The sequence below is a fragment of the Micropterus salmoides genome, unplaced genomic scaffold (assembly GCF_014851395.1).
Source record: "Micropterus salmoides isolate LMB-PRFRI ecotype aquatic unplaced genomic scaffold, ASM1485139v1 Ms_hic_scaffold_15, whole genome shotgun sequence".
Taxonomy (NCBI): domain Eukaryota; kingdom Metazoa; phylum Chordata; class Actinopteri; order Centrarchiformes; family Centrarchidae; genus Micropterus; species Micropterus salmoides.
The window spans coordinates 17,995,603-18,018,116 of NW_024040596.1; the positions used below are offsets into that span (position 1 = coordinate 17,995,603).

Here is a 22,514-nt window from a genome sequence, read left to right on the forward strand (position 1 = left end):
TTTTATTTAACATGACTTGTATTTTCTCCCTCCTTCTCTTTGATGGTGTCGTCTGTCACGGGGCGTGGCCAGAGTGACGTGGTGTTTGTGCAGCGCAGTGATGATGAAGGTCGCTCCTGGTGACAAGTGACTGTAGCCCAACCATTTACGGCCTTATCTGCTGCAGTTTATAGAGCAGTTTTCTGGACACAACAGACTAACCACCACTTTGAAGAATGCTGATAGCTCATAAATACACATTAAGACAAAAAAAATGCTTTGGCTTTTTATATTATAAAAAGTGGACACAATAGCAGATGTCTGAAAATATTCCACAAGTTATCAATACATGCGAAGCACTTCAAAAATAAACAGAATCATCAACTTTTACTATTTTTTTTATTATTATTAATGAGTAAAATGGGATGTACTTGTACTGTTTTTATTAACATCAAGAGTGAGGGATCACCCCACTTCTATTTGAAACAGAAAATAAATGCATTTATGTGCAAGTATTGGCAGTGGTTCAATACAGGTGCTTACATTACTGCCTAACAAAGCTTAATCAAACTTAAATAAGCCAAACAAAAACACTTTTTTAACAACACAAGCAAACACTTCGTAATCCACTTTATCAGTTACAAATTTAATTTCATCCATAACAATGGGCCGGCCCTTTCAGAAAATGAATAATAATGTCAATGAATAACTGGACCAATCACTGACTTTAAGGCAAATAAATGCTTGTTTAGGCTTATATGACTTTTAGGCAAAAAAGGACGGCCTGTCGGCTAGATCTTTTGTACTTTAGGACCCATGATAAAGAAGCATGGTACTGAAGAGGGCATGGTCATACAACTGTGCTGCTTTCACAGACTTCTGGTGTTCCACTGTTGTGCTGTTGTTCTCAGGGGAGTCACTGTAGAGGAGTTGGCCATGGAGAGTTTCTGCTACTGGGTCACACCCAAATGGAAGCTGTGGTTGACTGTGACCATTTGAGGAAAAATCCTCACAGTTTCTCTCACCTGCCACTGGAAATGAGACAGATAGTCAAGGCATATACATAATGAATTTGTGATCATATTCCTGCTTCTATGAATATAGCAAGAGAGACCGGGAAAACAAAACACAATGAATTTTGTTTTGCACAATTATTAAAAAAGGGGGCTTGTTATGAACAGCCAACTACAAAGAAGCTTGGTATTTCAACACACTAGGAAAAATTGTTTTCGGCTTTTCCATTGGATTACTCAGAGTAGATCAATAAATTGCAACACACATTCCAGAGCCGAATGTAACCTCACAAGTTTTGACCTGAGATCTTCTAAATAGGCCACACTCTGATCTGTGGTTGCTTTGTCTTACTGCTGTATGACACAGTGACCTAGTTCTGTCTCCACGGTGTAATTTAAGATACTGCAGAAAATCTTAAGTCTTCCAGATGTGTTGGCATGCCATAATCCAAAACCAACATAATGAGTAGATGTGATGTAATTAGAGTTTAGTCTAGTAAAATTAGTCAAACTTTTATAATCCTTCCTTTGCATTAATATGAAGTGTATTCCACCTTTTTTGCAGGCCAATAAAAATTGATATAGGGACAGGACTTGACAGATGCATCAGAATACATCAAGAAAACAAAAGTCCACCACAGTCACATTTATAAAATTGATCAACATTTAATAATTTCACACAATCAAGTACAGAGCTACACCTGCTCAGTACTAAGCATTGGATGTTTCAAACTGAATGACTATGCACTCAAATCTTCTGACGTGACAAACAAAATACACAGAAACCTCCTGCAACATGAAATAGTTCTATAAAATACAGAAAGAATTTCCCTTACCACTATATATAAAAGTTGAAAACAATCTACATTAAGTTATTGTTCAACTACTCAGTACAGCTCAAGAAATAAGGCTTTTTGCAAATCCATGCAAATTTTCTTGAGCAGTACTGTTTATTCATAACTAACTACTGATTGTAAAATGGCCAATTACCAATTTCAAAATCAGACCTGGTATTATTATATAACATACACATGTGCAAGCCCTGCTAGTTGCCAAGAAAATTTTGCTAACACACACACACACACACACACACACACACACACACACAGTAAACATTTACCACACTTGAGATTCAAATAAGCGCACAGCCAAAATGAACGCAAAAGTAAAAAACTGAGGAATAACCAAATTCCAAACCTATGGACCACTATGTCTTAGTACATGATTATTTATAAACTACAAAACAAATTTTTTTAAAAGCTGCACAGTGAATTGTTTATACTTTACCAGCTACATTCATGTTGGGATATGCTTTGGCATAAGGTAATTCTTTAGTACAAAACATCAGCTAATGTGTAGTAGCAATTAACATCAGTGTAGATTAAAAAGAGTGTTTAGGCACTCATTGTTTTTACATAAATGTCATCATCAATTGAGCATTATTTAAATGCTCAAAGAATATTTAATTCAATTTATCAAACTCAACTGGGTGGAAAACATTCCCAAGAAAACCATCCAATCACCACTTTAGATATTCCATTTCACATGTATACTAATCAAATAAATTTTTAGCCATTTCTCTTAATATAACTGTATAGAAACATCAAACCTTTTCAACATATAACCACATTCCCTATTCCATACTGAAATTCACCAACATTCCCAGCACAGGACCAGTAGTCTTCAGGTGACCAATGAAGTAGCCCCCATTCCTATTATGCAACAATGCATAATTTGACAAGCAATAATTAAGACTGATTTGAAATGTGACCAAGACTTATTTTTTCCATTAAGCCAATATGACCTATATGTGGACTGGTGACCCACTGCACTGGTCGGGGGAATGCCAATAGTTTTATCTTGGATGTTGCTGTATAATTGTGCAAAACAAAACTCATCCTTTTATTATAAACCTAAAAAATTAGGGATTACACAATAATTATCTGTATAACTGGACGTATGCATTAAGTATAACTATATAACAAAGAACTCTGAATACTTTGATCTATCCAAGTACAACTGGGAACATGGAAAAGTACAAAATACAGCACACACACTGCTATACATCTTTCAAATGTAGCGTACCACCAGATCATAACAAGATCAAGAACAAGATAACCAGATCCTTTATGCATGTATGTGCAAAAAAAACAAAAAAAAACAAAAAAAAACAAATATAGCCAGACGATACCAAATACATATACTGCACAAATGTGAACATTAGTGTGTGCAACTACACACACGCCCTTTACAGGTAGGCATAAGAGTTGGTGCAGCGACAAGGAGTCTGCATTGACGCCACAGTGATGACCTCCAGCTCTTTAGTTGCGGGGCTCAGCCTCTCCTGTACCCCCTGGTTCTCACACTCATCGATGGGCCCTGGCCCTTGTGGTGGTGCAAACCCATTCAGCCCAAATGCAAAGGTTCCTGGCCCACCTGAGGTTACAGTCGCTGCCAACTCCATGCTCATGCTTTCCATCTGGGCCTCTCCAGCACCACCCAGTGGCCCATTCCCATTCAGCAACTCTGGTGGCATGCTCAGACCTAAGAGGAAAAAAGATGCATACAAAAAACAAAGCTGGGAATGATATTTAAAAATAACTTCTTGTTGCCTTGCAGTGAAATTCTGAATGGGTGAGTAGAGGCTACTGGCTTTAACTGGAGAATGTCAGGTGATTTTCTACTACTGCTCCTCTCTTTTCCACCGTTGTTTGCAAGCCAATAAATCACAATCAACAGTCAGATATCTGCACAAGTCTCACTGATGTCCACCTGAGTTCTTACGTTGGCATTAAATGTATTGCTCGGGAATAGCAGCCAGTGTGCTTACAGCGAACAGCTGATGGAGTTACGCTAAATACTGGGTCCGAAGTTGTTGTTTTAAGTTTTCATCAGTCAGGAAGTTTTTACACTGAGCCGAAGTCGGTCTCCTCCTCTCCAAAACAAGCGGAATAGCTGGTTACAGCAGGTAATAAAGCTTGTTAAACATCATGCTCTTCCGACGCTTAGGCAGACACAGACGTGAGTGCTGCAGCTGGTCTGGAAATGTTGTATTAACTTCAAAACGGTCGCAATTTTATTTTTGAGTTTCTTTATCTGTGCTGGAGTTATTTTAAGAACTTGATGGTTTTATCCAGTTTGTTATTAAATGTGTAACAAAATTTATTGCATGTCTTTATTATACTCCCACACAAAAAAGCTGCTTTAATGGTCAAGCAAAGCCTAGAGTTACAAATAATGATGCCTGTGTATTCCTTTGTACGGCGTATAGGTCTACAGCCTATGTCAGCTGGTTAATTTGCCTCTCTTCTCAGGTCTTTAGACCACGGTGGAAACGCACACAACAGTGGGCTGAAGGAACCTTGAAAAGAGATCTGGGGACTTAAAAGTCCCTGGTACTTTTGGTCGAAAAGTGACTTAAGGCTCCATTTAAAACTCTTGCTGTTCCTGCATCCATTTTAAAAGGCATTTCTGCTTCAAGAAATTAACACTACACTGGGAAAATATACATTTTCACATTAATTTCCACCGGCTAAAATGAAAATCTGCCCTGCTGCAATTTCAATTTCAAAGTCTTTAAGTATGAGATAACCATACCTATGTAAAGCTCCAAAAATCCCCTTATTAAGTTTCTTGTTATCCATTTACTTCTGAGCTTCAAGCCCAATCAATCTTACATTCAGAATTTGTAAGCAGCACCTCCTTCCTCCTTTAACATGACATTACAACATTCCACAATGAAATAAACTGTCGATACCTGCTGCTAGAATAAAATAAGTTGTGGGAAGTTGGGTTGTACAAAGTAACAACAGAATGTTTTAAGTCTACATATGTTTGCATACATTTTATATCACCATAATCTTTTTATATGAAATCATACAAACACAGATCTCACATGGAGCTGTCCAGTCAGTGCTCAAATATGCTGTGAATGTATCTTAAGCAGCAAAGTTCAGTAACTTTGTCCCTTCATGACTGCATGTGCAGCAGTGTAAGCTGAAGCAAACTGAAACTATTCTTCCTTTCAACAAAAAAATAAAATAAAATAAAAATTTAATAATTTAAATCTAAAAGTTAGTTAAAGCTTAGTGACCTACCGTTAGGTCTAGCCTTCTTCACTGGGTTCGCTTCCATGCCATCAAACGACCTCTTTCTGTTGGGCACGCCGTTCGAGAAGCTGCGCCCCTGGATACTGGGGTGAGCGTGGCCCCCATTCTGGCTCATGCCATTCAGAAAAGCCCCGTTATGGGACTGAGCCATGTTTTGTTGGAAGTTCTGGGCATTGGAGAGAATCTCAGCGCACTCTTGGAATCCCTGCGCGTGGGCCAGGTCAGCAGCAGTCAGCCCACTGGCATTCCTCATACTGCACAACGGGAAGGATGAGTGTTAGAGACACTCACTGTACGTTTCATTTACAAAAAGAACAAATATAAGACACGCCCAAGCGCGCGCACACACACACACACACACAAACTAAACAAGTATTCGCACGCACAGACAGACACACACAGATGTATAGAAATACCCTGTGCTGCTCTACCCTCTCACATCTTCTTCGTCATCTTCATGAGAGATGACGACTGATCCTTTTGGATCATTGCACCTTCCATAGAACTTAAATCTGGACAGAGTTTCCAAATAATTAGGGAAACGTCTGCTGCAAACGGACAGGATTAAGACAACTGAGGGTGTGCATCCGTTTATTATTTTAATGAGAACCTGAAATAATCTTGACAAACCGGAGAGGATGGTTAAGATATTTCTATCAAATGATCCACTGAATCCAAAGGAGACTTTCTGCTGGTGACATAAGAGCTTAGTCTTGTCTTCAGGATTTTGGAAAAGAGTGAAAGGCCGCCGTCATCTTAATTTTCCACCAGTGATACTGCTCAAGGATGTCTGCAAGCCACATCCGAAATCCAGCCAATGATGCAGCCAAATGCCAAATTTAAGCAGCAAAAGGAAAACTGGAGCACTTGAACGTACTCTGCTTATAATAGTAGGTGTGTGTGTAAAGTGCAAAGCTAAAAATAGAATATAAGCTGTATTCCTGAAAAGAGAAGAAGTGCAACAGAGAGTGGCAAAGCACTGTTGTAGAATACTTCAGAGACAAGTACAAGATTCAGAAGTTCATCATCCAAAGGAGGCCAGGATGTAACAGAGTTGCATCTTCAGAGGAAACTCTGCAGAATCGATGTTTGGGAGGGAGAATGAAACAAGAACAAATGGCAACCTTCAACCATTAGAAATCCAGATGTCTTTTCTTGGGATGGTGAAGCTATTGTTTCAAGAAGGATGAACAATAAAAATGAGAGAAACAGCTGTACTACTCTAAGAGCCGTTCGTATAACCATTCACAAGTCAAAATACGGTCTTCTTTGCAGTACGCACAGTTGTGTTAATCATGTCCAGTTGCAGCAGGAATAAGGTGATTTCCTGAGTGCAATAATGAATGAACAAACAGTGCTGTGTCATATGTTTTCAATTTTCAGATTGTACATGGCACTTGAGTATGGAAGCAATTTCACTGGAAAGATAACTAGGCTTATCAAAGCACTTAAATAAATACTTTAAATAAATTACCAGATATAACAGTCAATTTGCACCTGCTGATGTGAAATGAACATGCAGGAACAAATGTCTGCCAGGCTACCCCCCAAACCAATAGAGGCCTTTTAGCTTAATGATGAGAATTTCTCTCCTCTCCATTGGCCAATTACAAAACAATACTGCACTGTTTAAATGTCATCACAAGGCAAAATGAGTTCTCTAAGCAAACAGCCATGTCTTTGTCAAAGAACTGGAACTCTGGCTCACATTCAAGCTTGAACTTACTGTTTAAAAATATGACAGAAATATGGAAAAGATTAAACCTTTTTCTGGCTTTTTTGTATATACACAAACGCACCAGAGAATAGGTAATGTCCACTGTTATTGAACTTGGTGGCTGCTAAGAATAGCATGATTCTATTTTTTTTAACTATTTGTTATTAAGTTAAAATGAAGTGACACTGACTTCCACATAATGAGGCAGAATTGAGTACACTGCTACTGTTTGATCATTCATTATGTTTCAAAAATTGTTCTTTCTCTGCATTTTCATCTCAACAATTGTGCAAAAGAGAAACATTTTAAGAGCTAGTGCACATGAAAAACATTTTATAAAAAATTTAAGTTTGAAAAACAAACAAAAAAAACAATAAAAATCACATTTGTTGCACATTATCCGTCCCCTTCAAAATTAACGCTTCCAAAGGATTATTCCAAAAGATTACATTTATATCAAAAAACAATTTTGTGGTAAGATAAATGGATTGGTCTCACTCTAAGGAATTCTACTATTTAAATGTTATTAGCTGCTGTTTTTAAACTCTCAGTCAACAATTTAGTACTCAAAAAAACCAAATTTCTCTCTTAACAGAAAACACTTCTCTGAGCAAATCAATATGGACTAGAGAGGTAGCAAGGAATAAAAACTACTATAAGCAAAATACAATAAAGGATTTCACTTAATTATTTTATCCTTTAAGTAATAATTAAAAACCTGTCAACTATATTTATTGCAATTTTTTCCATGTTAAATTACTTGTCATACACGTCCAGAGGACGTTCAGTGGTTAAGTCTCAGATCAAATCCCACCAAACCTTCCTATCTCTTCCACTCTGGCTTCCTCTTCTATACTGAGGGTGGCTGTTAAGTCCATCCATCATTTTAGGGATAAAATCTGCCATTTTTATTGACAAAGCAGTTACAGAAACTCCCACAGATTTGTGCCAATCCAAGCCTTGTTTAAAGGCTGGACCAAAAAGAACCAAGGACAGTTTGCAGTGCTGTAGCGTTACAACAGCATATGTGGAAAAAAATTAATACCATGGAAACACAGACAAGCTAGACGATCTGTCTGGTGCAGTCAAATTCTGCTCAAATTAGATGGAAATCCGGAAATACCAATAAATTACTTTTTTTCCCTAACTCGCTATTGCAAATTTATCCTTGCGCTCACTAAAACTCTTGAATAAACCCCCAGTTTTCTCATTGAGCTTTATTCTATTCTGCAGCTTAACTTCCAACATTATTTCTCGTTCCACCTTGGATTATTAGATGACCCCCTAATAATTATAAAGCCAATAATCCCTTTACAGTATCCTAAACACAGTATTCCTTCAGTGAGACCAGACATCTGCAGTAAGCACTGATTCAAAAAAACATGGATAACAGAGTACACTTATTAACCCAGGTTTGGTGTAGGACTTTAAAAAAGGAAGCGTTAATTCTTAGTAAATGCCTGGTATGCTTTGCTTTTCCGTCCTAAGCACACAATATGCATCTTCTCTAACTATCGTCTAACCTTCCAGAGGCAGCCTATTATCATGCTATATGTTGACATGGGACTCACATGATTAAACCTGTCCATATAAAGGGCTCCTATGGTTAGTTCACAAAATAAAAAGACAAATCATAAAATAAAAACAAAAGACTAGATACAGGAACAATCATGGATAATAAGCAAAGCATGCAGGTCTAAAACTTTAGTTTTGATTCATAAAAACCTAGCATTAAAACCAATCACCGCAAGAAATACCTCAACAGTTTGCCAGTGTGTAGATAGGAAGCGATAGTGAGAACACTCAATGCCACAACAGTGCGGCTATCCCAGGGAACGGGGCAGACTCAGCAGTGTCTATTCTCCCCCTTTCTAGGATTACTTGAAAAAACCAAGTCATTTCCAATTCAATGGCTGCAAAACATTAAGACGTACGGTTCTGTTTCTGTTAACAGTATAGAAAACTTTTTTCTGTAACTTATTGTCACTTTCATAAAAGGCAAAGGTGACAAAGATTAGATGTCAAAACAGACTACGATATTGTATAGGGTTAATACTGTGACACACAAAATAAAACATTTCTGTGTATAAAAGTAAAATATCTGGTACAGTGAAATGACAGTGAATAACCATTGCAACAGGATGATTGTTAGCATTACACAGTTCAGTACATGATGCTATGCAAATCTAACCCATCTCACTCAGCTGCTCTAAGTCCCTGTCTCTGCTCTACTCTCATCACTGGCAGCCTCTAAACACTTTCCCACCTGCTGCTAGCTTGCTAATGGACCGTAACACTTAGAGGCTCATGACAAATAATAAAAGTTTTTTTTTTTTTTTTTTTAAATAGTCATTTATTTGATGTTTCTCATATCCAAGATTGTTAAAACCTATCAGGATTAAATTTAGAGGTGCAAGAGCATTGTTTAGACATTTCTAGTTGTTTTTTTAATATGAGAGATTTAAAACTTAATGTCACAAGCTAAAGTTAAGCTAATCTTTGTCCCATGGAGTTGAAAGGATTTAATGATTTATTTAATGTTTTATCTAGAAAAAAAAAACTCCTTTAATTTAAAGCATGTAAAGTCTCATGTTGCAACACTTAAATTAGGATTAAATGGAAAGACGATAATAGAAAAGGGCAAATGAGATTGGTTTCTTCATTAAGGTAAGATCACAAGTCTGTTCCAGTCTTATTGAAATGAAACAATGAAGATGTAGTACTTGCTGTCCAAGTGAACAGTTCTTCTGACTTTTTAATGGGATAAAGATAAACATGACTTGACAATGAGCACACTTCCCTCTTCTTTCATTAAAATACATCTATCCCTTTGCCCGGAACAAGGGCTCTTCAGTGCAAGGAAACATCCCTGTGTGTGAATGTTGATATAAAGTAGGGGTAACAGATGAACTGGGTCATAGGAAACTGAAAATTGTAAATGAAAATGTAGCCCAGTAACGGATTCCCACCAGTGGTATCAGACTATGATCCTGCAGGTATAGTTTAAAAAAAATCATACAGATGTGCGTTGCAAATATTTCATGAAAAGGTATAAAGCCTCGGAGGGTGAACGTTTTAGTACATATATTGGACTATTAAATGCATCCAAATTTTCTAAAAAACAGATCAGAGGTATCGATCTGCCCTCGACTCAAACCCACAGTCAGCCATCAGGTGCTGTTGGGGGATCGTTGATCATCTGTGGCCTGTAGTTTTTGTTGCATCTAGAATCACAACCAGCCTCTTTTGGCAGCCGCTCGGCCAACTCAATGTGTTGAATCAGTGTTGGGGGCAGATGGTGAGAGAGCTGCAGATCTGCCTAATGAATCAAGCGATGGATCCATTGAGAATGGTTTCTCCTCAAAGTTTATTTCCGCCTCTTCTTTTTCTTCAACAAGCAACAAGGCCGACAATGCCAGTGCAAAGAAGAACAGAAAAAGTCACACCAGCAAAGTGGTCTAAAATATACTCCAAGCATACAGTTAAGACCATTTATGAAGACAGACTGCTGACAGACTCCCTTTATGAAGGTACAGGCCAGCTGGCCAGTAATAGTCTGAGGTGTTTTCAAGAGCAGCAGAAGATGTGAGGTGGTAAAGCATTTGATCGTAAGACCGGGGCCAAGAATCTTTGCAAACAAGCTCAAAAAGGTGAGCTGTAAAGAAGGCTTCCAGAAGAAACATTTGAAAACGGCAAGGGTTCAAATACTACTGACAAAATGTCCTGTGCCCAAATAATTTATGAGATGCAAGGATATATTTCTAAGCTTGTTGTACCAAGTATTTGGAGGCATTCATTTTAATTTTAAAACTGAATATTAATGTTGATTAGTGTCTTATTGGTGGCCCAGTGTTTTGCAGTGGATGCCACTGTAGACATTGTCAATTTTATTGTGCACGGCAGCTCAGAGGGAAGCACGTAATGTATTCACTAAAAGTTTCATGTTACCAAGAAAAGGGGACAGCTCTTAAAAATAAAGTTTAAGTTCAATGTAAATTGTGATGGCTGTGGTACTGGGTTATTTGCAGAAAGATATTTACTGTAATTTATTATGTATACTGTTGATTTGCTGAAATATTACTGTAATTAAAAAATGGGTTATATTTCAAATGGTCATTTTACAGCCCAGTTTATACACCATTACCTACCTCATATTCTGAATTTGTCTTGCGCTTACACTACTACTAAAAATAAATAAAACAGGATAGTAATTAGACCTGCATTTATGATTATAAGTTACTGTTAATATAGCAATTTGCACACTAAATTTTTATAAAATAATAGTCCACAGTATTTTATACTATGCCGCACAACACATTATAGATCCTGCAAGTAATAAAATATTAATTCAAGTGGCGCATTGATTTACAGGATATTTGTGCATATAAAAGTGCATCTGTTCAATTCTGTGTCTTGTGTTTGTATATATTCATAGACTCGATATTTTATTCAAGCATAATGATTATTTTGCTGTCAAATGCTTTTAGGCAATTTTCTTTCTAGACCGCTTATTTAGATTATTGTCAATATATAAGTGAAACATTTTAACTTTATTGGTAACGGACATTTGACACCAACTTAATTTTGAAGTTATTCTGAAGTCATTTTGTCATGAGCCTCAATCCCACCTAGTGTGACTTAGTTTCCCTCCCAGTTGTGCCCCACTACATTTCTGCGTCATAAGTAAAAAAAAATAAAATAAAAATAACTTGATAATAAACTAAACTAAATGTAATATCTGATCTGCAGGGGAAGAAAATCACATATCATTTTCATCATAAATATTACTCATCAGCTGATAACCAAATGCACATTACAAGACTTCAACAAGAAATTAAGCATTTATTAAACATGTCAACATGAACTTATTGGATTTAATTTGTTGAAACAAACCAAATCAACCAGGGTTTTCATATGCCAGGGGAAATTAAGGTTTAACAGAGTGTATAAAGAAAACACTTTGGTTTACAGTCTGACTAACAATGTGTCTCAGCTGTCAGGATCAATTACCCCCCATAAAACATCGCAATTCTTTTATTTTCACTTACTAGGGCAATGTAGGCAATAATAATAAAAAAAAAAAAAGAGATTAGAGGTTATACATTTGGTTTTCAACAACCCTTAAAATCAAGACTGACTTCTTACTGAAACCAGAGGTAACTAGAGGCCCAAGGTCAGCAGAACTAGTATCTAACATCATTTAATAATGTTAAATACAAATGCCTTATCGTTATCTCTCTCTCCTTATTCTAACAATAAATAGAGCCAATGTTTCACAGTGGAATCTCTGATTAACTTTTTCCACTGACATTATTTGCTGAGCTCAGATTTATGAGACCATATTATGACAATGTTCTCTGAAGACAGACAAAAAAAACATGCAACAGCTACACACAATAAACTGTGCATCTATAAACTCCCTGGTTGCTTTGGGTCTCTGTATATCAATGGTATCAGGAAAAAAGGCATACGGCGTATTGCAAAAAATGAAAATGCATTAGAGTAAAACATTAGAATTTCTCATTGAAATATGTGAATGTTTCATTAAAATATGCTTCAACTTTTAGTTTCCGAGTGTATCATATATTCTGCAACAAAATCCGACTTAAGTGCACTTGCTACACTACCCAAATAAAACATGAAACAATGATAGAGCATGACTAACAAGCAGCTCAAAAAGTAAAGCTTGCATACTTGTATAAAATATTATTCTGGCAGAAGGTAAATTAAGTGCTTGGTTCATTAGGTCATTACATGACCTTTGGGAAATAATAACCATGATCTATTGAGACATCCAAGGCAAAAACAAGAGAAACATAATTTGTAATTGTTTTATGTCCCTACATGTCTTGGATCTAAATGTAAGAAACAGGAATGCTTCAGGAGCCTCATCAATAACATAATGTATTCTATAAATGGAAAAGAATAAAAAGCAGCTGCCAAGTAAAACGGTGTGGCTAAGCACTACAACTGAGGTACATTCATCAACTTGCCAGGGCTAGTAAATTCATAGCATAAAATTAATTATCTTATAATCCCTTTTTATATTTTGTTTTATCTTGTCAGTGCAATGAGGATTCTTTGAATCCTTTAACACAAATCCCATGTGTTCTAAGGAAATCTGATCTCTGCATTTTCATTATATGCAACAGACACAGCCTTTGCATACAGACAGTAAGAAGGCTACAGAAAAAGAGGTAGTGTGCATTTGGTCATCTAGTAAAGCTGTGTATGTAAGACACTAACCAAAACAAGTGTTAACAAAGAAAACCACACTCTAGACTTAAAGATCATGCAATATGGCCTACTAGGCTAAGAACAGATTATCAACCTTTACATTAAGTTGTCCTAGTGTTCGTGTAATAATTGAGCTGGATTTACGAAGCTGTTAGTTAATATCAAAGGCACTATGCCAAGTTAATGAACTACTTTTATTAAATTGCAGCTCTTCCTAAAATCATTTTAATATTAAAATGTTTGCTGCGGGTAAATGAAATGTTTTTATGAAATTATCACTCTTTAAGAACCCAATATGTCTTTGCTAATTTTATTACACACAGAGGGCAACTTAATGCGAATTGTTGCAATGATAACAACAATTTCAAGGATTAACAAAATGTGTCACGTTTTCAAGGGAGCGCCACCAATTCTATTACTATTTAACAACGCTTTCTCAAACTGTTTTAAGCTGGAGTGGTTAAAGAGTTGTCGGGTATTTTGTCTTGTAGACTTTAGCATTTTGTTACAAAAAAGTTTCAAGCTGACTAAAAATCCACTCTTAGGTTAAAATGCATTGCTATTTAATGAACTGCACCACAATTGTTATTTAAAAGTCGCTGGAGGAAGAGATAAAAACGTTTCACACAATAATTTGGTGTACTATTTAAACACCAGGGGTCTCATTTATAAAACATGCATAGAAACCTCACTTAAAGTGTATGTGTGCCCAAAATTCAAAAATGGCGTACAACCAAAAATATTCAGCCTTAAAAAAAACGTGCGTATGCACAGTTGTAAGCAAGTTCCCTTTATAAATCACAATCAACTTGAAATGTGGCGCATGTGAGGGAGCTCAACATCCGACCCTTCAAACGCCCATAGTTGCCAATAAATGGTCAGTGAAACGCCCCTCATTAATATTAATACTGCAGGAAGCAAAGGAGGCAAATTCCGACAGAAAAGCTACAAAACAAGATTTAAGTCAGTGTGACACTGACGTTCCTTTTGGTGAAGCTGAAGCATGTTGTTTGGTGGGTTAAAAAAAAAAAAAAAAACGCACTTGCAGAAACAGAATCTTTGTTTGTGTTTATTACCCTAAATCTGGATCTTTTTGTGCATTGCAAATTATCTTAAATTGTGTGTTTTTTTGCGCACTTCAGGGAAAGTCAATAAAACCGGTGTTTTTTTATTCAGAAAGGCTTTAATACTCAGAGGTAATATTTCTATTTATTTTACACAATAGTAGGTCTATTCATTTCAAACTGTTTCATCCTTCTGCCACGTGAGTAGCCGTTTCTCATTTCTCCTCTTTATGTGTGTACGCACGGTTCAGAATTTACTTACAGGACGCACATTTTCCCATCAAGTTTGTTTTTTATAGATCACAAACTGTGCTTGAGAAGTGGCGTACAAATGTTTCCAGCCCTGTTTTGTACATACACACTGTTTATAAATGAGACCCCAGAACTGAACACACATTAGCAGGACAAGGTGGTGTTTTATTGTAGGAGTCTTTAAAAGACCATTTCTGCAGCAAGTTTGATCTTCTCTTTAAAGCTATGCTCAAATGTTAACAATATGATGTCCAGCACTGATTACAGTTATATGCAGTACACAGGTTAAAGTGATTTAGTGCAAAGTTACCATTTAATAGAGCAGCTTCCTTCTGGCTGAGTATGTCTAGAACAGCCACAGTATCAAAAACTGTAATGTTCCAAATTACTTAAAAAGTTCTTATATACATATATATTTTTGCATTTGTTTCTCAACTTGATCATTGTTTAATCTTATGTCCAGACCTGTAAAGTTAACTTGCACATCCTCTGACTTTATTTGCAACACTGTAAAAACCTCATTTAAATCTAGCATGTAAATTTCTTTACTGCTCCGATTTGAGTTTGGTGGCGATCCCTTGTAAAGGTGTAACTGAGATGTTGGATAGTACAGAGGAAAAGAAATGAAGACATAGATCTGATCACAGGACTTACTCAGCTTTCGCTCCCTGAATCAAGAGAGCGTTGATACACTCCAGGCTGCCCGCACGAGCAGCCTTGTGGATGGGCGTCTCACCCACATAGTCCTGAGTGATGACAAAAGACTGTTGTTACACACAAAAAAGTGTGACTGTATATTGTGCAGAAGTAGGAGCCAAAACATTTGTCCTTTTCAGATATTAAGCGCTTCTAAAAAAAATAAAAAATAAAAAAAAAGACTCCAGGAATGTTAAGGCAGAGCCTGAAATCTTCAGACTATCACCGCCCACACAGATTTACAGTTGCAGATAGTAAGAGTGCATACATCAGAAGGCTGACCCAAACCACAATGTAATGTGGGCCATGCTCAAATGCTGAGCTATTCTGCTATCCCAACACCAGCCAAGTCAAAATATTATGAATGCAAGAGAGGGAAGGTCACAAATACTAGGATTTCCCCAGGTTTTTAGTTCAAAATATGCTGAGCAAATTCAAAGAAATGTGTTTCATTATGACTACAACACGTTGCGTCATCGTGACCTACTAATCTGATTTCTTGCAGTGGTGCAGTGGAGCATTAAATATAGCCCCAGTACATGAAGTCTGTGCATGAAAATACACGAAGTGGAAAAGACGTGCATAACAGTCTGAGGACAAATGCACTCTCAGAAAATGTGGTAGACAAACACTGCAGGGGTTGTGACCCCACTTTAGAGTGATCCTCCTTGATGGGATCAGTCTGAGCTCAATCTCCCACACTGCTCTATTTTTTTTCAATCGCGCAGTCCCACTGCCTGTATAAATCTGAGGGGGTTTTAATGTGCCCTTCTCCTTGTAGCATAGTCAGCAATCTTTTACATGCATGTCTCCAGGAAATGTGAACAAGGAAAATTCTTGAAAACCTGTTGAGAAGATGGGTGATTTTCCTTGGTGTGCAGTCATGTGTTGTGAGTGTGCATCTGATGTTGTACCTGTCTGTTAATATCTGCACCAGCTTGGAGTAGCCATAACAAGCACTCAGGGTGACCCCCAAATGCAGCGATGTGAGTGGGCGTCTGTGCAAACCTGGAGGTCACTGCATTCACCCCACAGCCCACCTGAACCAGGCGCATCACACACTCCAACTGTGAAGAGACAAGGGCAATGTATAGAAACATTAAAAGGCATGCGCAGTGATTCATTCATTGCTTTTAAAGACAACACCGGGCAGGTGTAGACAAGTGTAGTGCAGCAGCTGGTTAGAGGCAAAAATGCAACACCATTGTGTGGCCTGGGCCAGTCTCATGCTGTGGGCATGCATCCAGTTTCTGTGCAAAATGTAAGCCTGCCCTTCCCAAAGTGTAGTTACTGTAAAACAAATCTTGGCTCAAGTGTGTGCGCGTGTTAAGGAGAGGTGAATACATGGTTTGTTAAAAACGAGCCATTAACGTTGAAAGTTGACAAGGAAGTTGCTTACAATTATCCGTTTTCAATTTAACGTTAACTTAAAGCTTTAGATTTTATTATTTTTTTTTTTACATAAGTGAATAGGGAAAGTAAGTTATTACTGATCGCTACTACAGTTTTCCGATCTGAAAGCACCCGTTTTTATATTTTTGCTTGGTAATGTCAGTAACGTTATATCCGTTTATGTTAACAGGCGGTAGTTGAGCTAACTAACGGTTATTTTTCTTGTAACATTCCCACGTTCTTTGTCAGCGTCTCGTCCAACGGCCATTAAGTTAATGTTTATATTTTTCCCGCTCAACGTTAAGCTTCTTACTCGCAAAAACCTTGCACACATTCAAAACGAACCCAAAATGTAATGCGATTTCTGAAACAATCAGTTAGCTGTAGAGCAGTGTCATTTCACGTTTACAGCCCATTGTCTGCCTGCAGTTCACGACGTCTGCTTTTTACTCTCATCGGCTAACAGTTAAGGCAACATCAGGAAATGGCCGAGACGACGAGGCTCATGTCGGATCTGCGGTGGCGCACCAAAATGTTCATTAAATGAAAAGCTGGTCCGTCAAAACACCCAACATGCGAGGTACCTTTCCGAAATGAGCGCCCCAGTGTATGGGCGTCCAGCCGTAGAAGGTGTCCTCCACGGTGAGGTCAGCCGGGTTTGAGGCGCACTGAAGGAGGGAGCACAAGGCACCGACATCTCCATCCCTGCATGCCCGATGGAGAGGGAAGCGGCTGTTTAAGACCTCTTCGCTCGAGAATCCAGACTCCACTCCCACCGACATTGTAGCAAAACGGAGAAAATTGATACCAAACTACTTCAGGGCAGACAGCAAAATGACCCGCTATTGTTTTATTCTGGTCGCCGATGGGGTGCCTGCCTTATCTGGACACACGCCACCCTCACTGGTGTGTCTTTCTTTCTGCCTGACAACACAAAGCAGACAGGGCAGAGCACGCGCCGAAGTGAAACTTGAGAAACGCCGAGTACGCTGTAAACTGTGGACTGGATTTGACGTTCCTGGTTTTCTGTTCTTCCTCGTCTTCTTCCTTGCGGTTAAACATCAGCTGGTTTGTTGCATTACTGCCATCTTACTCCTACAGTGGCGGTGTGCTATCTGTCTGCTTCCCTTCAGATAGTGTTTCCGGTAGTTTATTTAACCACTGTGGTTAGGGGTTGGGTAGGGGTCAGGAAAGTATACAGTGGTGGACAGTAATTAAGTACATTCATTTAAGCCCTTAGACATACTTAAGTAAAAAAAAAATAAAAAAAGGTTATTTTTAATGCCACTTTCTACTTCTACTCCACGAGCGGGGTGAGTTAAGCCAGTTTTTACTCGAGGCTATTTAAGTGATGACATGACAGTAATGTGTCCAACTAAAATATTTACATACCTTTTAGAATGTGGTGCATCACTGGGAATAATCACTTTGGATCTAAAATAAACAGTTTTCATAAAATGACTTTACGAAAAAGTGGTCTCTTGGCTCAAATTCATAATGTCATTCATCATTTTGGTGATGCAATGTAGAATTACAGTAAAATAGCTGTCTCAACTTCCCACATGTCTTTATCAACAAATTACCCCATCCCTGCCATTTTAACAAACTTGTGTCATCCAGCAAGTTAGATGTAATGGCATGCAGTACAGTAGGCCTATAGCCTCATATTGTAACTTCCTAAAGCACAACGAAGTTTTTTTATACTTGCATGTAATTTTTAAGACACAAGAGTTATAACTCATTGAACCTAACAAATCACTTTGATCAGCAAAAAAAACACATTTTAAATGTGCTTATTACTTATTCCATGGGCCTCTCTCCATCACAGGGTGAGTAAAATGGATGACTCTTCAAAAATGTGTGATCACATGACCAATTTTGTCTATGGTTGACGAGAAACAAAGGGTGTCTCAACTTCCCCGCTGGCTCAAATCACCCTGCTCCACATCTCTGAGGGAGAAATTGTGAATGTGTCACTTTGGGCTCTGGGTAATTGTGACGACATTTCTCACTATTTTCAGACTTTTGAAAATCGATAAATGGAGAAAATAATCAGCAGAGTAATCCATATTGTAAATAATCATTAGTTCTCTCCAAAATTGTTATAAAAATGAGCTCCAGCTCAACAGTTAGGCCTACAAGGCATGAGTAATAATAATAATCTATAATACATAACAGTGTAATAGTCACAGGACATTATTCTTGTCCTATTCCTTCTACAATGAGTACTTTGACTTTTAATACTTTAAGTAAATTTTGCTGATCATTCTCTCTCTCTCTCTCTCTTTCTAATTTATTTATATGTGTGTGTGTGTGTGTGTGTGTGTGTGTGTATACTTTATGTATTTTATGAATGCCATTGTTAACATTAGGCTAGGCTACTTTTTAATTTTGATACTTAAGTAAACATTTGTAATTTTTGTGGAGTGTAATATGCCCTTTATGTCCTTTACTCCTGCTCCTGTTAGCCCTAATCTTGTCCTTAGTATGAGATACTTGCTTCCCTATACTGTGATGTGTGCCATTCAGGTACCTGTGGCATATCCTCAGTCTAGTCATTATTATTGACAAATTATTATTCTTTCCATATACTGCACTTTCTGATTTTGGAGATTTTCGTAGCATTACTGCCACCCTCTGGACAGAAGTGTAGGTCAGAATTACCGTTCTACACTATTATGCCGTACAAAACCCAAATGCAGTAAATTCAAATGTTAAGATCAAAATCGGACTGTATGTTTGTATAATCCCACAACAGCCTGTTAAATGTGCAGTTACAACAAAACACAACTACACAGCTAAGGTTAGTACTATATGATTCCTTCGTTATGTGAGAAAACAAACTACAGTAAATAAGGCAGAAGCTAAATCCGGTCGAAACAGTGAAAATAGTCCTGTTACAAGGGAAACTAGCCCAACTTTGGCTTAGCAGAGTAGCAGTAAACTGCCAGATCAGTTTCTGATTTCTTGTGGTCATGCTACTTTTACATGACTTAAACATATTAAGGTGGAAATTAATTTATTATATTAATTTCAAGGTTATTATTATTATTATTATTATTATTATTATTATTATTGCATTCATCTTTAAATGTACAGATGGAAAGTTGATGTGTACGATTGTATGATTTTATTTTTTGATTTTGTGGTAAAATTACCAAGACAAAGTCCCAAAACACATGAAATAAAGGAATTACATCACATCCAACTGTTACAGTTTACCCAGTCACCTTGAAAAGCTTAAACTTTAAAACTTTTTACTCCCACATTGTTCCTCCACTCCATAATAGCCCCAAATAGATCCAATTTCGGCAATTTCAGTGTAGGCTAAGTAATGTTGGCCTATTTCTGTGCAAAAATGAATTCTGAATTTCAACCAAAGCTAATTTGAGGCTAATCAAGTTTGACAAACAAGTTTTTATATTCTAAAATTTGTCTTTTTTACACTACATGTTGTATTTATTTGATCTCTGTCACAACGAGAAAACACTGTGGGAAAACTAAAAAGAGAAAAGTTGATGCTAAAGAAACTGCAAGGTGGGGAGATTAACCGTTTAATTGTCTGATTTCTTAAAACACATATTGGCTTCAGCTGAACATTATGTCATTTTTACACAACGCAAGGACTGTGGATTGTGTCCCTCATCTCTTACATTTATCATCTGCAGCCCATAATCCATTTACGGTTTTCCTCTCACAGTCAGACTCACCCAGTGATACAGACAAAAATATTTACCATTGTCTGAAGTCTCAATGAGGAATTAATGTTTCTTCTTTGCCACAAGATGGGAGTATGCATCAAGAAATGGACAACCACAGGCAAGGCTCTGACCAGCATAGAAAGTGACAGGATTATCTAAGTAGTGGTACCTGAACGTTTGCTTTTTTAATGTTATTATCATTATACTTGTTTGTTGTTGTTTTTTTGTTTTTTTTACATGCATTTTACTTTAATAAGCCCTAAAACTCGACCTAAGCTATCTAGTACAGAATTGACAAAAATTTGCGTGGCCTTAACCGTTTTCATGGTGAAGTATTATTTTTGTACACTAGAGGGAGATGTTGACCACAGTAGCTGTCCTTGGTGTTGATTTACAGCTTGAGCCATTAGAAGCCAATCAGGGTTCAATAACCAATCAATATCGTTTAAATGCAGACTAGCAGCAGTCTTATTAGATTTAGTTCTGACATAATATATGAAGACATGCAATTTCCATATTTTTTATGTCATTATTATCATCATTATTAGTAGCAACAACAGTGGTAGTAGTCAAAAGAAATCTGCTTACATTTTCCCCTGTCCTGCTTTGTTACAGCAACCACCTGCCCGTGCATTTTTCTTAATCAGTTTATGTTGTGGGGAGTTGCGGTAGGCCAAAGTCTGTCTCAGCCTGCCCTGGGTAAACTCCAGAGCTGTTTGCTGTTATGAGAAAGGCACTGGAATGAAGGGAATGTTAATGAACCTCAGTGGAGTGCGTCAAACTGATATCACTGTGATGACGTCATGCACATCACTTCCACTTCATTGGTCAACCGTTTAACATGATCTGGGAGGCACTTCATCACCCAATTTTCCCAAGTCACCTCTTTGACCTATCTTCAACATATGCAGAAATGGTTTGAAGAGCAGGGAGCAGAAAGTTTCCCACTCTCCTTTACACTGTATGGTCTTCACACCTAATCATATGAAATAATGTGCGTAACACATATGCACGTACACACTTTGAAGAATATAGATTAAAAAATCAGATATGAAGACAATAAACGATTCAGGCAGGTGTGGAAAAATGCGGTAAAGTAAGAATGCTTTAACAAATGACGTGTTAAAATATTATATTTAAAAATTAACAAAATGCAAAGTGAGTGAACAGAAGAAAATCAAATCAATATTTGGTGTGACCACCGTTTGCCTTCAAAACAGCATCAATTATTCTAGGTACGCTTGCACAAAGTCTGGGATCTTGTAGGCATATCGTCAGGTGTATGATTAAACAATTAGCAATGTATTCCATATATAGGTTGAAACACAATCATTAAGTGAAACAGAAACTGTGTAGAGGGAATACAACTGGGTGAGGAACAGCCAAACTAGCTAACAGCTAACAAGGTGAAGTTGCTGAAAACAGTTTACTGTCAAAAGTCATACACCATGACAAGACTGAGAATAGGAACAAGACACAAGGTAGTTATACTGCATCAGCAAGGTCTCTTCCAGGCAGAAATTTCAAGGCAGACAGGGGTTTCCAGATGTGCTGTCCAAGCTCTTTTGAAGAAGCACAAAGAAACCTGCAACAGTGAGGACCGTAGACACAAAGGTCGACAAAGGTCGGCCAAGATAAAGGACACATCATGTTTACTTCATTTCGAAATTGGAAGATGTCCAGCAGTGCCATCAGCACAGAGCTGGCAGGAAATTGAGGGACCCTGGTACACCCATTTACTGTCCGGAGAGGTCTGAAGTCACAAGTGGCCTTCATGGAAGACTTGCGGCCAAAAGGCCATACTTCCGACAAGGAAACAAGACCAAGTGAATCAACTATGCACGGAAACAGGAATTGGGGTACAGAGAAAAATCAACTGTTGCTCCGGACTGATAGGTCAAAATTTTAAATATTTGGCTGTAGTAGAAGGCAGTTGGTTTCCAAAGTGCTTCAAGAATGAGTGTCTGCAGGGAAGAGTGCAGCATGGTAGAGGTTCCTTGCAAGTTTGGGATTGCATTTCTGCAAATGGAGTTGTCAGTTTGGTCAGAATTAATGGGCTCCCCATTGCTGAGAAGTACAAGCAGATACTTACTCATCGTGCAATACCAATAGAGTGGCATCGGATTGGCCCCAAATTTATTCTGCAGCGTGACAACGACCCAAACCTACAGCCAAAGTCATTAAAAGAAGAAGATTCTTTTGAAAGAATTCTTACTTTACAGCATTTTTTCCACACATGCCTAAAACTTTGACACAGTAACATCCAATGCTGCTACTTTGCTGGGAGCTTAATGTAATGATTCAACTATAGTGATTCAGCAGCCAGCTGCAACCAGCCATTATAAATAGTTTTG

General features: G+C 37.7%; 1 protein-coding gene across 1 annotated transcript; it reads right to left on the reverse strand.

Annotated features, from left to right (window-relative positions):
- Positions 1–361: 361 nt before the first annotated feature.
- ankrd10b (ankyrin repeat domain 10b) lies at positions 362–17,507 on the reverse strand. The gene is made up of 6 exons (XM_038720742.1): positions 17,044–17,507; positions 15,982–16,134; positions 15,026–15,117; positions 5,090–5,355; positions 3,429–3,536; positions 362–1,010 (listed from the first exon to the last, which is right to left on the reverse strand). The coding sequence occupies exons 1-6, from the start codon at positions 17,239–17,241 to the stop codon at positions 787–789; spliced, it is 1,041 nt and encodes a 346-aa protein (XP_038576670.1). The 5' UTR covers positions 17,242–17,507; the 3' UTR covers positions 362–786.
- Between the last annotated feature and the right edge of the window lie 5,007 nt (positions 17,508–22,514).